The sequence below is a fragment of the Portunus trituberculatus genome, chromosome 16, assembly GCF_017591435.1.
Source record: "Portunus trituberculatus isolate SZX2019 chromosome 16, ASM1759143v1, whole genome shotgun sequence".
NCBI classification, from domain to species: domain Eukaryota; kingdom Metazoa; phylum Arthropoda; class Malacostraca; order Decapoda; family Portunidae; genus Portunus; species Portunus trituberculatus.
The window spans coordinates 15,074,527-15,091,639 of record NC_059270.1 but is presented as its reverse complement, the minus strand read 5'-3'; the positions used below and the strand labels follow the sequence as shown (position 1 = coordinate 15,091,639).

The window sequence follows — 17,113 nt, the reverse complement described above, 5'->3', positions numbered from 1 at the left end:
GTTGCAATACTTTAACTGCGTTTTTCTCTGTTTTTTTATTTTTGGCGCTTACATCACTACTATTCTGAACGCCTCATATGATACAATGGCATACTTGACTTTCAGCATTATTACAAAGGTGTATAACTCTCTTACATCAGGATAAGTACTGATATGCCATGCTGGAAATAATTATTTTACTTTTAAAATTTTGTTATGGTACCAACAGATTAGTTCACCATGAAATTCACGTTTCCTCTCGTTTGTCATCTTCAGAAAATGGCCTTGAGAAGGCAGACTATATATTTTTTTTTCAAAAAATTTGTGTGGGTTTATTTCTTATTTACATAATTATGAAAAATCACTTACCAATCAATATTATAGATCGACCGATATGGTTTTTTCCGAGCCGATACCAATACCAATTATTAGTATTCAAGGAGGCTGATAACCGATATTTGGAGCAGATATTCATTTGCAGTAAAAGGGAAAATATTGGCATCAAAATTTTAAATACAGGTTGAACCTCCCAAATCCAGCAACCACCGGACCTTAGACTTGCCGGACCATAGAAAATTCCGAACTATATGTGATCCCCAAAACACCTTCTATATACTTACCCTGCATTACACAAGTGTAGCTGTAACATTGGTTTGATATATGATAGTTGTACATGAAAATATACATGCAGAAGTATATAGAAAAACACGTAAATTAAGTTCAGCATGGAAAATTTTTGCCTGTGCCATTATCATCTCGCCGGACACAGGGACATTACCAGTGCACCGAAGTTTAAACCACTGTATGAGAGCACAGTCTAAATCATTGCTTTTACCCTCCTTAAGTGTTCTATGAACCTCCATGTTCCTCTTGCTCTCACACTCACTGTAAAACTTGAGAAGTTGATTCTTCTTTTTCATATCATAGACAGTTGATGAGCCAATGTTGTATTGTTGGCATAGGGTCTGCACTGAAACACCTTTATCTAGCTTCCTCAATAGGTCCACTTTCTGTTGCACTGATATTGTCATATGTTTGCACTTTTCTTTGGTTCACACACAACACTATCACTTCCTGGTTGCTTGGAAGCCATGTTTAGGGACAAATATTACAGAAAAAAATGTTTATGCACCTGGGGAGGGGGGTGCTTGCAATGAGCGGCAGCGTGGTACTGATCCAAATTTGACCCAGAATGCCCGGGCTCCAAAACACAGTACAGCACCGCCGCGTCCTAGCGGTGGTCCGCAAATTACTGCAAATTAAAAAATTCCAGCAAACAAAAATTTTGCCGGATTACAGGTGTTGCCGGATGAAAGAATACCGGATTAAGGAGGTTCAACCTGTAATACAAACTGGTGGATTGGAAGATGGTCCTCTGGCCTGACAAGGCTATCTTCTCCATCAGTGATACCAGAGGAACTAAAGTGTGGCATCCACCTGGTACGTCAGCATGTGACCCACACTACACAGTTACGCGTGTGAAGCACCCTCCTTACCTCATGGTTTGGGGTGCATTTGGTTATGAAGACTTGGCTGACCTTGTCTTTCTGCCTAAAGGCCACACAGTCTACCTGAACATCCTCAGCGATAATCTGGCGGACTGCTTTGCCACTACTAGCCCCGAGATCCTTCAGCAAGATAATGCACCATGTCATATGGCAAAAATAGTCAAAGACTGGCTTCATAATACCGAAATGGACTTTATTTTGGATTGGCCAGCACAAAGTCCAGATATATCTCCTATCAAGAACCTTTGGGGAACAGTAAAGGCAAAACTGTGAGAAGACATATCTACCGTCCCAAAGATTGACGAGGCTCTTCAGAGGGTGTGGTCAGGACTCAGAAATTCCCCATTCAGCTGCTGAAAACCTGGCTGACTCAGTACCTGGCAGGCTTAACATGATAAATGAGTCACCGGTAAGTACTAAATTTTACTTATCGACCATTATATACTTAAGAACAAGTGTTTACATGCAGTTCTAAAGTTATTTGGTGCTGACTGTAAGCACTGTGCATACACAGCTTTCACTGCTGATTGTCTGTTACCATGGCTCTGCTTGTAACCAATCAGATGGTGCTGTGGGTGGGACAATGCTAGAGACAGAGTAGTGACAGCAGATAGTGACAGCAGACAGAGAGGTGCAGCTGCATCAGAACCAAACTAACCCAGTTTTAAATTGATCGCTTATTGGACGTCGAATAAAAAAAAAAGACAAATGCTTAATATCACCATAATCAAAATCATCATATAAGAGAGAGAGAGAGAGAGAGAGAGAGAGAGAGAAGAGATCCTAGACCATCATCATTTTCATAGTGAGAGAGAGAGAGAGAGAGAGAGAGAGAGAGAGAGAGAGAGAGAGAGAGAGAGAGAGAGAGAGAGAGAGAGTGTGTGTGTGTGTGTGTGTCAGGTATCTCCCCACCCCTACCCAATCCAGATATGGCACCAAGACCCATTTTCTGTAGGCTATAGTGAAGAGGTTAAGGAAAGAATTTTATCACTGATGTTAGCTTTGATAGAAGTTGGCAGTACATCGATATGAAATATGATTGGGTGGACAGCTCATAAGCTTTTTGAGGTAGCTGCACAATTAGTGTGTCACATGGTACTGTACACTTACATGGAACTGATAGACTGGTAAGGATGTGGTAGTATGGTGTCTACTGTATAGGTAACTCTCAATCTGACTAGACAGCTAAAACCTTAACCCTTAAACTACAAACCAAAGTAGAGACGGCACAGCTCCATGATCCCAAAATCCATACTTCAGCTTGTGCCACACTATGTAATGCAGTACATAGATAGGTGTAAACAACATAGGAACAACTAAAGCCTGCCATCCAGACACGGTACAAGCTAGCCAGGAGCTGAGGCTCCCCGGACAAAACGCCTGCCCTCTTTGCCATGCGCTGGAGGCAGTCCATAACCAGCATAGTTCGTTTCAACTTAACAACCTTACGTTACTAAATTTTTGTTAATGAATTTATCTGACAATATTCCATCCTAAAAACTAAATTTGATACCGAAGAATTGCTTAAGAAAGATCAGTTACTCAAGAAGCTATTGAGGGGAATACCAACAGAGACCCATGACAAATTGAGCAGTTTCCTAGAACAGGCAATACCATTTAAGAGGTTCATAGATAGGTTAGAAAGCAAAACTGCTGTAAAATTATATCAACAAAAGACAGTCAATATGGTAGAAAAAAACCCTGAAGATGAAAGTCTAAGAGAAGAAGACAAGTTCAGGAGTTAACTTTAAAATTACATCAATCAAATCAGCCACCAGCTGCTTGGTGCAACTTTTATAGAACAGCAACCCATAACATCCAAGAATGTCATAGTAAGCCCAGGTATAGGGCTGTTATAACTGTAATAGGCAGAATTGTAAAAGACATCTGCACTGTCCAGGACAGAGAGTCTGACAGATGAGACTAAATATGTCTCCCACCATCCAGTTGGCAGTAAATGGTAAAATGTTATCGGCTGTCATAGACACAAGTAGTGACATAACTTTTAAAAGATCGACTGTGTCTCATCTAGATCTGGACATCAATCAAAGGCAAAGTTTACCAAATGTAGCTGGAGTAACAAGTCCCTTAGGTGTAGTAAAGGTAACGATTGCCATCAGTTATGAGATGGATGTGCAGCAATGAGTACCAGTAGTCCCTGATAACTATCTTGATACAGACAGAATAGAAGCCATAGATTTCCACGAATATATGATGACCTGTTGATGAGTTTATTTTCATATTTTCTATTGCCAACCAAACCATTCTGTATGGATGTTTTAAGCATCACAGAGACCTAACAATGTTAGCTAATGGACACTGGCCATACTGAGGAGTTAATTGTAGTCTAAAGACATACCATATTAAAGCTATGGCAAGACAAAGCTTAGGGATACAGTGACAAAAGCACTGCAGCACCCTCAGGCTATTTTGGTTTTAGCTGCAATTTTTTCCATTAACAAAGCCAATGAAAATTAGTTTTCAAAGTAATAATGCTGGTAATAATAACAATACCAGCAACAAAATAATGATGCATACAGTTAGGATATGTAGATGTACTGATCACAGCTATGTTAATGAGCGTCAGGGAGAAGATAAGCCTATGAGAAGTTTCAACTTTGCATAATAGATGCATGGCAAATTTTTTAGCCCAAATTTTGGGTAAAAGGTGCATCCTATATGCCATCACATACAGTATATATATATATATATATATATATATATATATATATATATATATATATATATATATATATATATACACACACACACACGTCACACTCTCGCCGTCGCTGAGAGAGGACGGCTCGTCTCCGGCTGCGGACGGGAAGAAGTGAAAATACCTATGGTGTTACAGGGCCCGGGTACCTTAAGTTAGTGTCCTGTTGATGTCCTACTGTCGCATAGTGTTGAAAGTGAGGGATATGGAGAGTGGTCCCTGAGAGGAGAGTGTGGGCGGTGATTGTTTTGGCCGTAATCAGCTGACGATAACAAACATGGCGGCTACTCCTAGGCAACCCAAGGATTTTGAAGGTTTTATAACTACTCCAAGAGGACTGGAGAAATTAGATATGGATGCAAGAATCCAGGCACTGGAAAGTAAGTTCCTAAATATTTTGTCCATAGAAGAAAAACTGGATAGAGTTATAGCCGAGAATGATTCGTTCAAAAAAGAGATCTATTTGTTAACAATAGCGAATAAAGAGCTATTGAAGGAAAAAGTAGAGATGGAGAAGGAAAACCAACAACTAAGGAAACAATGTGAAGAGATGAAGGCTAAAATCCTAGAAATGGAGATGAAAATATCCGAAGGGGACTTGAGGAAGGAGGAATGCCTTAATCTAATTGATGCCAGGATGAAAGAAGTGAACCATGAACATCAGGAGGTACAAAGGTCCTTTAGGAGATAGTGAAAAAGCAGGAAGAGGAAAATAAAGTGATTACGCAGAGTGAAATGGTAAAGGCACTAAAGGAAAATGAGTATGTGGTGAGAGATATTGCTGAAAAGAAAAATGTGTGATCATAACAGGATTGAGGAGGAAACTAACAGAAACTGGCAGGATAGGAGGAATAAGGAAAATGACAGGATTAAGTCTTTACTGAATAAGATCTCTGTGGTGGAAGAGGACCTATATGCTGAGGTAGAAGAAAGTGTGAGATTGGCAGCTTTTGAGGAAGGCAAGAATAGACCATTAAAATTGAAATTAAAGTCTCAGGTGGCAGCTGAGGCCTTGTTGAGGAGGGCTTGGAAACTTAAGGACTCTGAGGAAACCAAAACAATTTACATAAGAAGAAATATGTCACAGGATGAGCGAATGAAAATGAAAGAGCTTGTAACTGAAGTGAAAGAGAGGAATGACGAAAGAACAGAGGAGGAAAGACCAAGTTTTTTTTGGAGGATGAGAAATGGGAGGCTAAAGAAGTGGTGGATAAAACAGACGGAATAGACAGTACATGGAAGAAAGAGACTAGGAATGGAATAAAAGTGTCTTACACGAACATAGATGGATTTCTGTCTAAGAGGCTAAAATGTATGGATTACCTAAGAAATAACAAACCGGACATGTGTGTAGTGGAAACAAAGCTAAGGCCCGAAATAAAGCTAGACTGGTTTGTTGTAAAACACTACAAAGTATGGAGAAATGATAGAAAAAATAAAGGAGGTGGTGGTATAATGGTTCTTACTAAGGCAGATCTGATAGTGAAGGAGGTGAACTATAGTAAGAGAAATGAGGAAGTGATAAGTATGCTTATAACAGATGGCAAGAGGGACATTAATATTATAACAGTATACATACCACCCAGAACCAGTGCTTGGGAATATGAACAGTACCAAATGGTGATGAGAAATACTCTAGACAGAATGAAGCAAGAACTCATCAGAAAGGATAGAGTGATGATAGTTGGAGACTTTAATTGCAAAGAAATAGTGTGGGAAGACTACAAAGTGGTGAACGGTGGTGAGTGGGCAGAAGAATTGTTAAAGGTAGCAACAAATAACTTGATGACACAGTGGGTGAGATCACCAACAAGGTGCAGGGGACAAGATGTTGCAGCAAGGTTGGATTTGGTATTTACCACGGGCATCTCTAAAAGAGGAAATTGAACATAAATGTCCCTTGGGGAGAAGCGATCATGATGTCCTAAGCTTTGAGCTGGATACGGAATTAAGCACGAATAAGATTGTGGAAGCAGGAGGAAAAATTAAATTATATTAGGGCAAATTATAACCATATAAGGGAGTTCTTTAATGAAATTGACTGGTCCGTGGTATACCAGGAAAGGGATATGCAATTGAAATACGATAAATTTATGGATTTGTATAACTCTGCTGTGAAAAGTTTGTGCCATATTACAGAAAGAGGACTTTAAATAATAAACAGTGGTTTAATAGAAATTGTGAAGAAGCAAAAAAGAACAAAGAAAAGGCATGGAAGAAACTTAAGAAAAACAGTGATGTATTATCAAGAGAAGTTTACAAAACAGCAAGGAATAGATATGTTGAAGTAAGGAGAACAGCACAGAAGGAATATGAACAGAGGGTGGTGGAAAACTGTGATAGTGACCCAAAAATGTTTTACAAATTCATAAATGGAAAACTAAATATAAGGGAGGCAATAGAAAAGGTAAAAATGGGAAGAAGTATATGAGGATGCTGGAGATATAGCTGAAATTTTGAACGACAACTTTTGCAAAGTGTTTACAAAGGAGGAGCATTTTATGGGAGGAAGGCCTACGGAAATAAAGCAAATGCAGGACATCATGGTTACTAAGGAAGATGTAAGGAAAATTATAAGCAATCTGGATATTAATAAATCAATGGGGCCTGATGGCATATTTGGGAGGTTGCTAAATGAATGTAAGGACCAATTGTTGAACCCTGTATTTGATATTGTGGAAATCTCCATACAAACAGGAATAGTCCCGAAAGAGTGGAAAAGAGCTGCTGACATTGTGTCTATATATAAGAATGGTAGTAGAATGGAACCGCTAAATTATAGACCAGTATCATTGACTAGTATATTGTGCAAGGTATGTGAAGAAGTAATTAAAGCTAAGTGGAGTGAGTATCTAGAAAGTGAAAATATTCTGAGTGAAAGACAGTTTGGTTTCAGAAAAGGAAGATCGTGCGTATCCAATTTATTATGTTTTTATTCAAGAGTGACTGACATACTACAACATAGAGAGGGATGGGTGGATGCTATCTACCTGGACTTGAGAAAGGCCTTTGATAAAGTACCACACAATAGACTGATGTGGAAACTAAAGATGATTGGAGGAGTAAATGATAAACTAGCAAAATGGATGGAAAATTACTTAATGGGAAGAGAAATGAGAACAGTGGTGAGAGGAAGGAAGTCCGAGTGGAAGAAGGTAACCAGTGGAGTTCCACAAGGGTCAGTGCTTGGTCCCATCATGTTTTTTATTTATGTTAATGATATGCCAGTAGGAATTGACAGTTACATGAACATGTTTGCGGACGATACTAAAATTATGAGGAGAGTAAAGAATGTGGAAGATTGTAACAAGTTACAGGAAGATCTTGATAAAATATATGAGTGGAGTAAGGAGTGGCAGATGGAATTTAATATAGACAAGACCCATGTTATGAAAATGGGAAGAAGTAGATACAGACCAAACAGGGATTACAGGCTGGGTGATGAGAAAATTAAAGAGACCAATGAGGAGAAAGACTTAGGAGTAACCGTGCAAAACACTTTGTCACCGGAGAAACACATTAACAAGATTTTTGGGAAAACATATAACATGCTTCAAAATATTGGCCTTGCATTCCACTACCTGGATGAAGGAATGATGAAGAAGATATTATGTACCTTAATAAGACCCCAGTTAGAATAGGCAGCTTGTGTCTGGTCACCACATATGAAAAAAAATGTGAAGAAGGTGGAAAGGGTACAGAGGCTGGCAACAAGGATGGTACCAGGACTCAGGGAGTTAGACTATGAGGAAAGACTGAGGAAGCTGCGGCTGACCACATTAGAAGAGAGAAGAACAAGAGGAGACATGATAACTATGTATAAATTGGTGAACAAGATTGACATACTGGACAAAGAGTTGATAAAGGTGACTACCAGTAATCATCTCCGAGGACATGGAAAAAAAGCTAATAAAAAGACATCTGTCTAAATGACGTGAGAAAATACAGTTTCCCGCATCGTAGCATTGATAAGTGGAATAAACTGAGCAGTGATGTCGTTGACGTGGTGTGTGTCAATCAGATGAAAGAGAGATATGACAGGAATGGACAAGGAGACAGGACACAGAGAGCTTAGCTCGGGCCCTGTAATACACAAATAGGTAAATACAAATAGGTAAATACACACACACACACACACACACAGAGGAAGTAGAAGAAATCCATAGAATGGGACCATATCAAGAAGGAACAGTGAGACCAATTAAGATATTACTAAAATCACAAGCAGCAGCAGAAGAAGTACTATATAGAAAAACGAAACTCAGAGAAACAGAAGGTTGCAAAGATATACATATAAAGAAAAATAGAAACGAGGAGGAAAGGAAGAGACACAATGAACTGGTGGCAGAAGCAAGAGAAAAAAATAATGAAAGGTCAGAGGAGGAGAAGAAGGCATTTTTTTGGAGAATTATAGGAGACAGGATAAGGAAATGGTATATAAAAGAGAAAGAAGAGAAAAAATGGAGCAAGTTTAACTAAAATGATAAGAACAAGAGATTAAAATGATGTATACAAACATAGATGGATTTTATCTAGTAAATTAGAATTAAGAGATTACATAAAGAAAGAAGAACCAGATATTGTATGCCTGGTGGAAACAAAGTTAAATGAGGCAATAAAATAGACATAGATAAAAGGTATAATATATGGAGGAGAGAGAGAGTGGGTAAAGGAGGAGGAGGAGTCATGATGATGTTAAGGAAGGAGATAGTGGTAAATCAAGTGGGGTTTGGGGAAGGAAAATCAGAAATACTGTATGTTAAGATGCATATTAACAAAAAGGAGTTAACAATCATTGGAACATATGTGCCACCAAAAACAAACTCATGGACTAACCAAGAATATAGAGATATGATAGATGACACAATAAGGAGTCTTACAAGAATCATTAAGGAAAGGAGAAAAGTGATATTGATAGGAGATTTCAACTGTAAGGAGGTAGACTGGGAAAATTATGAAAGTGGTATGGGGGAAGATGCCTGGGAGATAGATTCCTGAACCTAATGATAGATAATTTGATGGTCCAAAGAGTAAAGGAAAACACAAGATTCAGAGGAAACGATGAGCCGGCAAGATTAGACCTAGTTTTTACAAGGGATATACCAATTAACGATGATATAAGATACAAGTGCCCATTGGGAAAGAGTGACCATGTAATATTAGAGATGGATATAGAAGAAGGAAAGGAAGATAGAGATGAATCATACAAAGGAGACCAATTAAATTACAGAAAGGCTGATATTGAGAATCTCAAGAACTATTTTAAAAACGTAAACTGGGAGGAGATGGAAAACTCATTAACGGTTCAAGAGAAATATAACTTATTTTTGGAAATATACAAAACTGGGGTCAGGAATATGTTCAAATATAGACCTAAAGAAGAAGGAAAGAAAGATTGGTTTAATGCAAGATGTGCTAGGGCAAAGGAGAAGAAACAGAAATATAAGGAAAACTTCAAAACAGCAAGAAATGAATATGCTAAGGTGAGAAAGGAAGAAGAAAAGAACTATGAAAAGGACATTGTCGAAAATGTAAGGAACAACCAAAATTGTTCTACAGATTCATAAATGGAAAAATAAGACAAAAAGAAACAATAGAAAGGTTAAAAGGAGAAACGGAATGGTGGAAGACCCAAAAGTATGGCAGAACTGTTAAATAGTAAATTTCATGAGGTCTTTACTAAGGAATCCAAATTTGAAAGACCACAGGGTAATAGAGAGACTGTCTATATGAAAGAGATTAAAGTAACCAAGCTTGAAATAAAAAAGTTGATGACGGAATTGGATGAGGAAAAGGCAATGGGACCGGATGAAGTCTCAGGCAGAATACTGAAAGAATGTAGGGAAGAACTAGCAAGTCCAATATACAACATCATAAAATGCTCAATAGAAAATGGAACAGTGCCAGTGGAGTGGAAAAGAGCTGAGGTGGTTCCCATATATAAAAGCGGAAGGAAGGAAGAACCTTTAAATTACAGGCCGGTATCACTAACTAGTGTAATATGCAAGATGTGTGAAAAAGTAATAAAGAAGCAATGGATCGAGTTTCTTGAAGACAACAAAATATTATCAAATAGCCAATTTGGTTTTAGAAAAGGTCGGTCATGTGTGACAAATTTATTGAGTTTCTACTCTAGAATAGTTGATAAAGTACAAGAGAGAGAGGATGGGTTGACTGTATTTATTTAGATCTAAAAAAGGCTTTTGATAAAGTGCCACATGAAAGATTACTATGGAAGTTAGAGGAGAAGGGTGGCTTAAAAGGAAGCACATTGAGATGGATGAAGAATTACTTAAGGGGAGAGAAATAAGGACGATAGTTAAAGATATGAAGTCCAAGTGGAGAACAGTAGACAGCGGAGTGCCACAGGGGTCAGTATTGGCACCAATACTTTTCTCGTATATATAAATGACATGCCAGAGGAGTGAACAGCTACATAAATCTGTTTGCGGACGATGCGAAACTGTGCAGAGTCATTAAACAAAAGAGGATTGTGAAATACTACAGGAAGACTTAAACAAGATCTGGAAATGGAGCAAAAATGGGAGATGGAATTCAATGTGGACAAAAGCCATGTCATGGAAATGGGAAAAAGTGAAAGACGACCAGTGGGAATCTATAAGATGGGAGATGGAGTAGAACTAGAAAAGTAAAAAGGAAAAGGACTTGGGAGTGACAATGGAAGAAAATAATCAACCGGTTAGCCATATTGATAGAATTTTCAGAGAGACGTATAATTTGCTAAGGAATATTGGAGTAGCATTTCACTATATGGACAAGGAAATGATGAAGAAATTGATAAGTACTAAAATAAGACCTAGATTGGAATATGCAGGAGTTGTGTGGACTCCCATAAAAGAAACACATAAGAAAATTAGAGACTACAAAAATGGCTACAAGAATGGTTCCAGAATTTAAAGGGATGGCATATGAGGAGAGACTAAAGGCAATGGATCTACCAACCTTGGAGCAGAGAAGAGAGAGAGGATCTGATACAAGTTTATAAATTGATTAACGGAATGGATGAAGTGGATAATGAGAAACTGATCCTGAGAGAAGAATATGACTTTAGAAGCACAAGATCGCATAGTAAGAAACTAAGGAAGGGACGATGTCTGAGAGATGTTAAAAATTTAGTTTCCGCAAAGATGTGTTGAGACTTGGAACAGTTTGAGTGAGGAAGTGGTGTCAGCAAAGAGTGTACACAGTTTTAAAGAAAAATTGGATAAGTGTAGATATGGAGACGGGACCACACGAGCATAAAGCCCAGGCCCTGTAAAACTACAACTAGGTAAATACAACTAGGTAAATACACACACACACACACACACACACACACACACACACACACACACACACACACACACACAAAGTGTATAACTATTAGATACATTCTAAAAATTGAGAAAGATCTTTCTTTAAACTCACCCTTTGAAAAATTCTTCAATAAAACTTGCATACTTGTCATAGTCTCCACCAAAAGCTGCATTAATACCAGTGCACTCAAAATATAGGATATGAGCCAGATTGTTGCCATCTATGACAACCTTGCGCTGGTGCAGCTTGTGACGCACCAGAACCTCATGCAAATGTTCATGGATGTAAGTAGAGAGACCTCGGATGCCCATTGTCTGTAAGAATGGTAAACAATCAATGACAGGTAAGCAATTATAATCTTTACTATAATCAACCAAAAATCACAACTAAAACATACATATCAAAGGAAAACTGTTATTTTTTTTTTACATTTTTTTTTACATTACAAGGGCACTGGCCAAGGAAAACAAAGTTGGAAAAAAAAAATGGTTGCCAGGCCCTGTTAAGAGGAATAGTATAAAGAGAAAAACAAAAAAATCTAAAGGAGGGTCCAGTTAACGTAAGAGGTGTCTTGACACTCCTCTTTGAAAGAGTTTAAGTCATAGGCAGGTGGAAATACAGACACAGGTAGAGAGTTCCAGAGTTTACCAGTGTAGGGAATGAAGGAGTGAAGATACTGGTTAACTCTTGCATTAGGAAGATGGACAGAATAGGGATGAGAAGAAGTAGAGAGTCTTGTGCAGCGAGGCCGCAGGAGGGGAAAGGCATGCAGTTAGCAAGTTCAGAAGAGCAGACAGCATGAAAACAGCGGTAGAAGACAGATAAAGATGCAACATTGCGGCGGTGACTTAAAGAATCAAGACAGTCAGTTAGAGGAGAAGAGTTGATAAGACGAAAAGCTTTAGATTCCACCCTGTTTAGTAAAGCTGTGTGTGGATCCCCAGACATGAGAGCCATATTCCATACACGGGCGGATAAGGCCCTTGTACAGAGCAAGCAGCTGGGAGGGAGAGAAAATGGACGAAGACGCATAGGACACCTAACTTCTTGGAAGCTGATTTAGCAAGAGTAGAGATGTGAAATTTCCAGTTTAGATTTTTAGTGAAGGATAGACCGAGTGTGTTTAATGTAGAGGAGAGGGAAGTTGAGTGTTATTGAAGAAGAGAGGATAGTTGTCTGGAAGGTTATGTCGAGTAGATAGTTGTAGAAATTGAGTTTTTGAGGCATTGAACAAAACCAGGTTTTCTCTGCCCCAATCAGAAACAAGTGAAAGATCAGAAGTTAGGCGTCCCATAGCATCTCGCCTTGAGTCATTTAATTGTTGTTGGGTTGGGCGTCTGTTGAAGTAGGAGTTAATGCACAAATTTTGTGTGCAGTAAGGTTCCTTTCAAACACTGAGCCCTAGAACACTTCATATGACCCTCAGGAAGTATTTTGTAATGTGTGCAGTAAGGTTCCTTTCAAACACTGAGCCCTAGAACACTTCATATGTCCCTCAGGAAGTATTTTGTAAGTAAATATAATAGAGTATAACATAAGTTTCAGTGGATAGTACTAAAGGTGAAAGTACACGGATTTCTTGATTTGCATATATTTGAAATATGCGATTTTGAAATAACACTATGTAAGAAAGAATCCTTTTTCCATATTATGCACATTATATAGAATATGATGTCAAGAAAATCAAGTTGCCCATCTGGAAACACCAGGTGACACCTGGTGTTCCCCATGTGTACTGCCAACATGCTGTCCCTTTGCACAGTGCTTCAAAGTAATTATCAGCAACAAAATCAGTGTGCAAGTAACAATTTATCCATGCACCACTAGTTTGTTTGATATCCTTTAACTTAATGTCAGCTGTGTTATTTGACTCACATACTTAACACAGACCAGCAATATCACATCTATACAATGCATTGATAATAGAAAGGTACACATAGTAAATCAGATAGTTTACCTTACCTTGGTACAAAAGCCAGCCAGTACACTCGTCACTACCACCGACTTATCTAAGCAACCATCCACAGCTGAGGACTAACTGATCCCACAACAAAACACATCACTGGTGATCCAAAGAATTAGACACATCATACAAATACATCACCTCTCCACCTCAACAATTTACCACCATACCAGACAAGAGGGCTTCCAAAAGCCAACACTCAGCCAGCCACTGCTCATCTGCTGACTGCCAGACTCAAAGCTACCAACAAAACTGCATTTTTGCTGTCAACTTCACCTCAAGTTGATGTTATGGAGGATCAGTGCACTAGCCTGCCACTCTGGCAAGTGTATAAGGTTGCCAGGACTCTTCTGATATTCCAAAATACTATTTATGTATACAATTTGAATGACACTAATATCTATATGGGATACAAAAAAAAATACAAAAATGAGATTCTTCTGATGTTTTTAATATTTGTTGATTAAAGACACTCATCCATGGCAGCTATATAAACCTTATGCAGCAAAATATTTGAATGGCAGCTGTTTTGGTAGCCGATGTCAAGTGCCCCACACTCACCAACATTCTATCTAAAGAGCGTCATGGACAAAATGGGATGTTACCCACAACACTGGTAAGGCAGTCTACTTTCATTAACCCCTTCCTGGCAGCAGGGCAGATGAGTGAACTACCAAATAAAAAACATCTACATACACCTAACCCTCCGTTATCGCGCCCTTCTGTTATCGCGTTTACGCATTATCGCACACTTATGAAAATGTGCAAAATTCAGTTTTAGCGCATCTGGAAAGTTGTTATCGCGCATCCGTAGTAGTAGTAGTAGTAGTAGTAGTAGTAGTAGTAGTAGTAGTAGCAGCAGCAGCAGCAGCAGCAGCAGCAGCAGCAGCAGCAGCAGCAGCAGCAGCAGCAGCAGCAGCAGCAGCAGCAGCAGCAGCAGAAGCAGAAGCAGCAGCAGCAGCAGCAGCAGCAGTAGTAGTAGCTACGCATATCCCAACCACACACCGACGAATGTTTAGATGGGGGGAGGAGGAGGAGGAAGAGGTGGAGGGGGGGAAAGATGATGATCATGAGGAGGAGGAGGAGCCAGCAGTAGCCAATCATTGCTGTGTATTCATGTCACGTGATTTGAATAAGGGAGCTGATTGATTCTGGTCACTCCACTCACCACCACCACCACCCAGTCTCGCACATGGTATTCTGTTGTTCAGAGCTGGTTTCTTGACCCTTGTGTGCTAGTGAACCATGGCTGAAATTACTCTGCACCAACCGCCAAGGCCAAACCCACCCAGTGTTGCCACAAAAACGAAGGATGAAGCGAAGGTGAAGAGGGCAAGGAAAACTTAACGTATGCCGAGAAATGGGAGTTGATAAAGAAAATAGACCAGGGTATGACAAAGAGGGGGTTGGCAACATTATACAGGATTAACAAGTCAACTGTTCGTGGGATATATCAGAAAAAGGACACTATAAAATCCCATATGGATATCGCACCCACAGCATCAGCTGCTCATAATGCTAAAAGGAGTGGCAACAGAGTGCTGGTAAAAACAGAGTAACTTCTTCAAAGGTACCTCAACACCATGGCAAGGCGGAATCTTGCAGTGGACACCCGGGAAGTTATGGATGTAGCCAAAGAAATTTACAAAGGTGTTGCATGCAATTGGGGCATACAGCAGCCCCCAATGTTCCTGGCTTCAAAGGAGTAGGTTGAGCATTTTACCCAACGAGATAAGGTGAAAAGTTCATTGATTTCTGGTGAAACAGCTAGTGGTGATTATATAAAGTGGCTCATGAATATCCAGTGAAATTAAAAAATGTGATCCATGAGGGGAATTACACACCTGATCAGATCTTTAACATGGACGAAACTAATTTTTTCTGGAAGACAATGCCCCAACGTTCATTCATAACAACTGAGACAGCAAAGTGCGAGGCAGGAAGGCAATCAAGGAATGTTTCACACTTCTCTTAGCCACTAATGCATCTGGTTCTTGTCGACTGAAGCCAACCATTGTTCATCATGCTAAGCAGCCACGAGCATACAAGGATAAAGACATGAAAAATTTAAATGTGCACTGGCTTAGCTCCAAGAAAGGATATGTTTCAGCCCAACTTTCCCTGGACTGGCTTAAAAAATGTTTCATTCCTGAGGTCAAGAAATTCTGTGAACGGAATAGTATCAGGCTTAATATTCTCTTAATATTAGACAATGCACCAGGTCATTCTCCAGTAATGAGTGACCTTGATCCTAATGTAAGGGTCAAATTCTTGCCGCCTAACACCACGTACCTCATTCAACCTCTAGATTAGGAAATAATTTCTGTTGTGATGGCTGCTTACTCAAGACATCAGTTTCAGCTTATGCGTCAGGCAACACTTGACGCTAACCTTATAGACCGCATTATCAACAGAGAGGAAGAGGATGAGGGGGAGGGGATTGTTGGTGATAGTGAAGCCAAGACAAAAGTTTTAACCTATTGGAAGTCCTACAATATCAAGCAAGCTGTGGACCTGGCAGTGGAATGCTGGAATGACGTCACCCCAGCTACCATTCACCATGCATGACGTAATATTCTCAAGGGTCTGCCAGACTGTAGGCGGGTACAAGTGCCAGGTGTTCCCCAGACTGTAGAGGCAGAGCTAGAGGGAGTTGTGGAGGAGGCACGTCACATCCCCGGGGCTGGTTTCGCTGATATTACTATAGGTGATATTTGAGAAATGCTGCACTCACCAGAAATAACTGCCCAGAAATATTAGAAGAGGATGTTATGAATGATGGTGAAATTGACGAGAACCAGCAGGAAACGACACCAGAAGAGGTAGGAAAACTTTTGGGTTGAGGCACCAATTTATTTATTTCCTATTCATTCTTCCCTTTCGTTATCGCGTTTTCCGTTATCACGCATTTTTTAGGCACCAATTTCACACGATAATGGAGGGTTAGGTGTATAGACTCTACTGACTTTCATCCATAAGTCTATATATAGATTCCCAGCAATTCGGTACTCCAGATTGACATCTATATATAGACTCTGCCTCAAAACTGAACAAACAATTGAATCTATATATAGCCTTTACCGCAAAACTGAACAAGTGACATTTATACATAGACTCTGCCACAAAACTGAACAAACAATTTAAACTATATGTAAGTGTTGTTTGTGTTTTGATTGGTGATAATATAAGGCAATATATTTGTATGAATATTTTAGTTACTCACAGCCAGTACTTGTGACCTGGATGTAATTTACTTCCATTCTTCTTCATATTTTTCGCATATGTACAGGCAACCCCCGTTTAACGAAGGAGTTACGTTCCTAAAAAACACTTCGTTAAGCGAAATTTCGTTAAGCGAACCAATTATAACAAGTTTAACCCCTGACTTGAACTTCCACTGAGAGCAAGCAAAGCAAGAGTGCATCATAGTACGGTGAAAGGTTTAATGAAAGTAAAAATTATGAAGTTTAACATTTAGGCAGTTAAATTCAATTTAAGTCATTATAATGTACACTAATGTATGTATGTAGCTACATAATGTTGATGATCTTAAATTTATGAAGGGAGGGAGAGTGAAACGGGAAAGACACTAACCGGCAACCTGTGGAATGTAAACAAAGGGTGCAT

General features: G+C 39.2%; 1 protein-coding gene across 3 annotated transcripts in view; it reads right to left on the bottom strand.

Moving 5' to 3' along the window:
- LOC123504504 (protein asteroid-like) overlaps positions 1–17,113 on the bottom strand; it is a 53,527-nt gene that overhangs the window by 22,550 nt on the left and 13,864 nt on the right. For all 3 annotated transcript variants that reach the window (XM_045255076.1, XM_045255075.1, XM_045255077.1), the window contains one exon: positions 11,635–11,837. In XM_045255076.1, coding sequence (XP_045111011.1) covers positions 11,635–11,834 — 200 coding nt within the window. In that variant the 5' untranslated portion in view covers positions 11,835–11,837. The remainder of the gene's footprint in view (positions 1–11,634; positions 11,838–17,113) is intronic.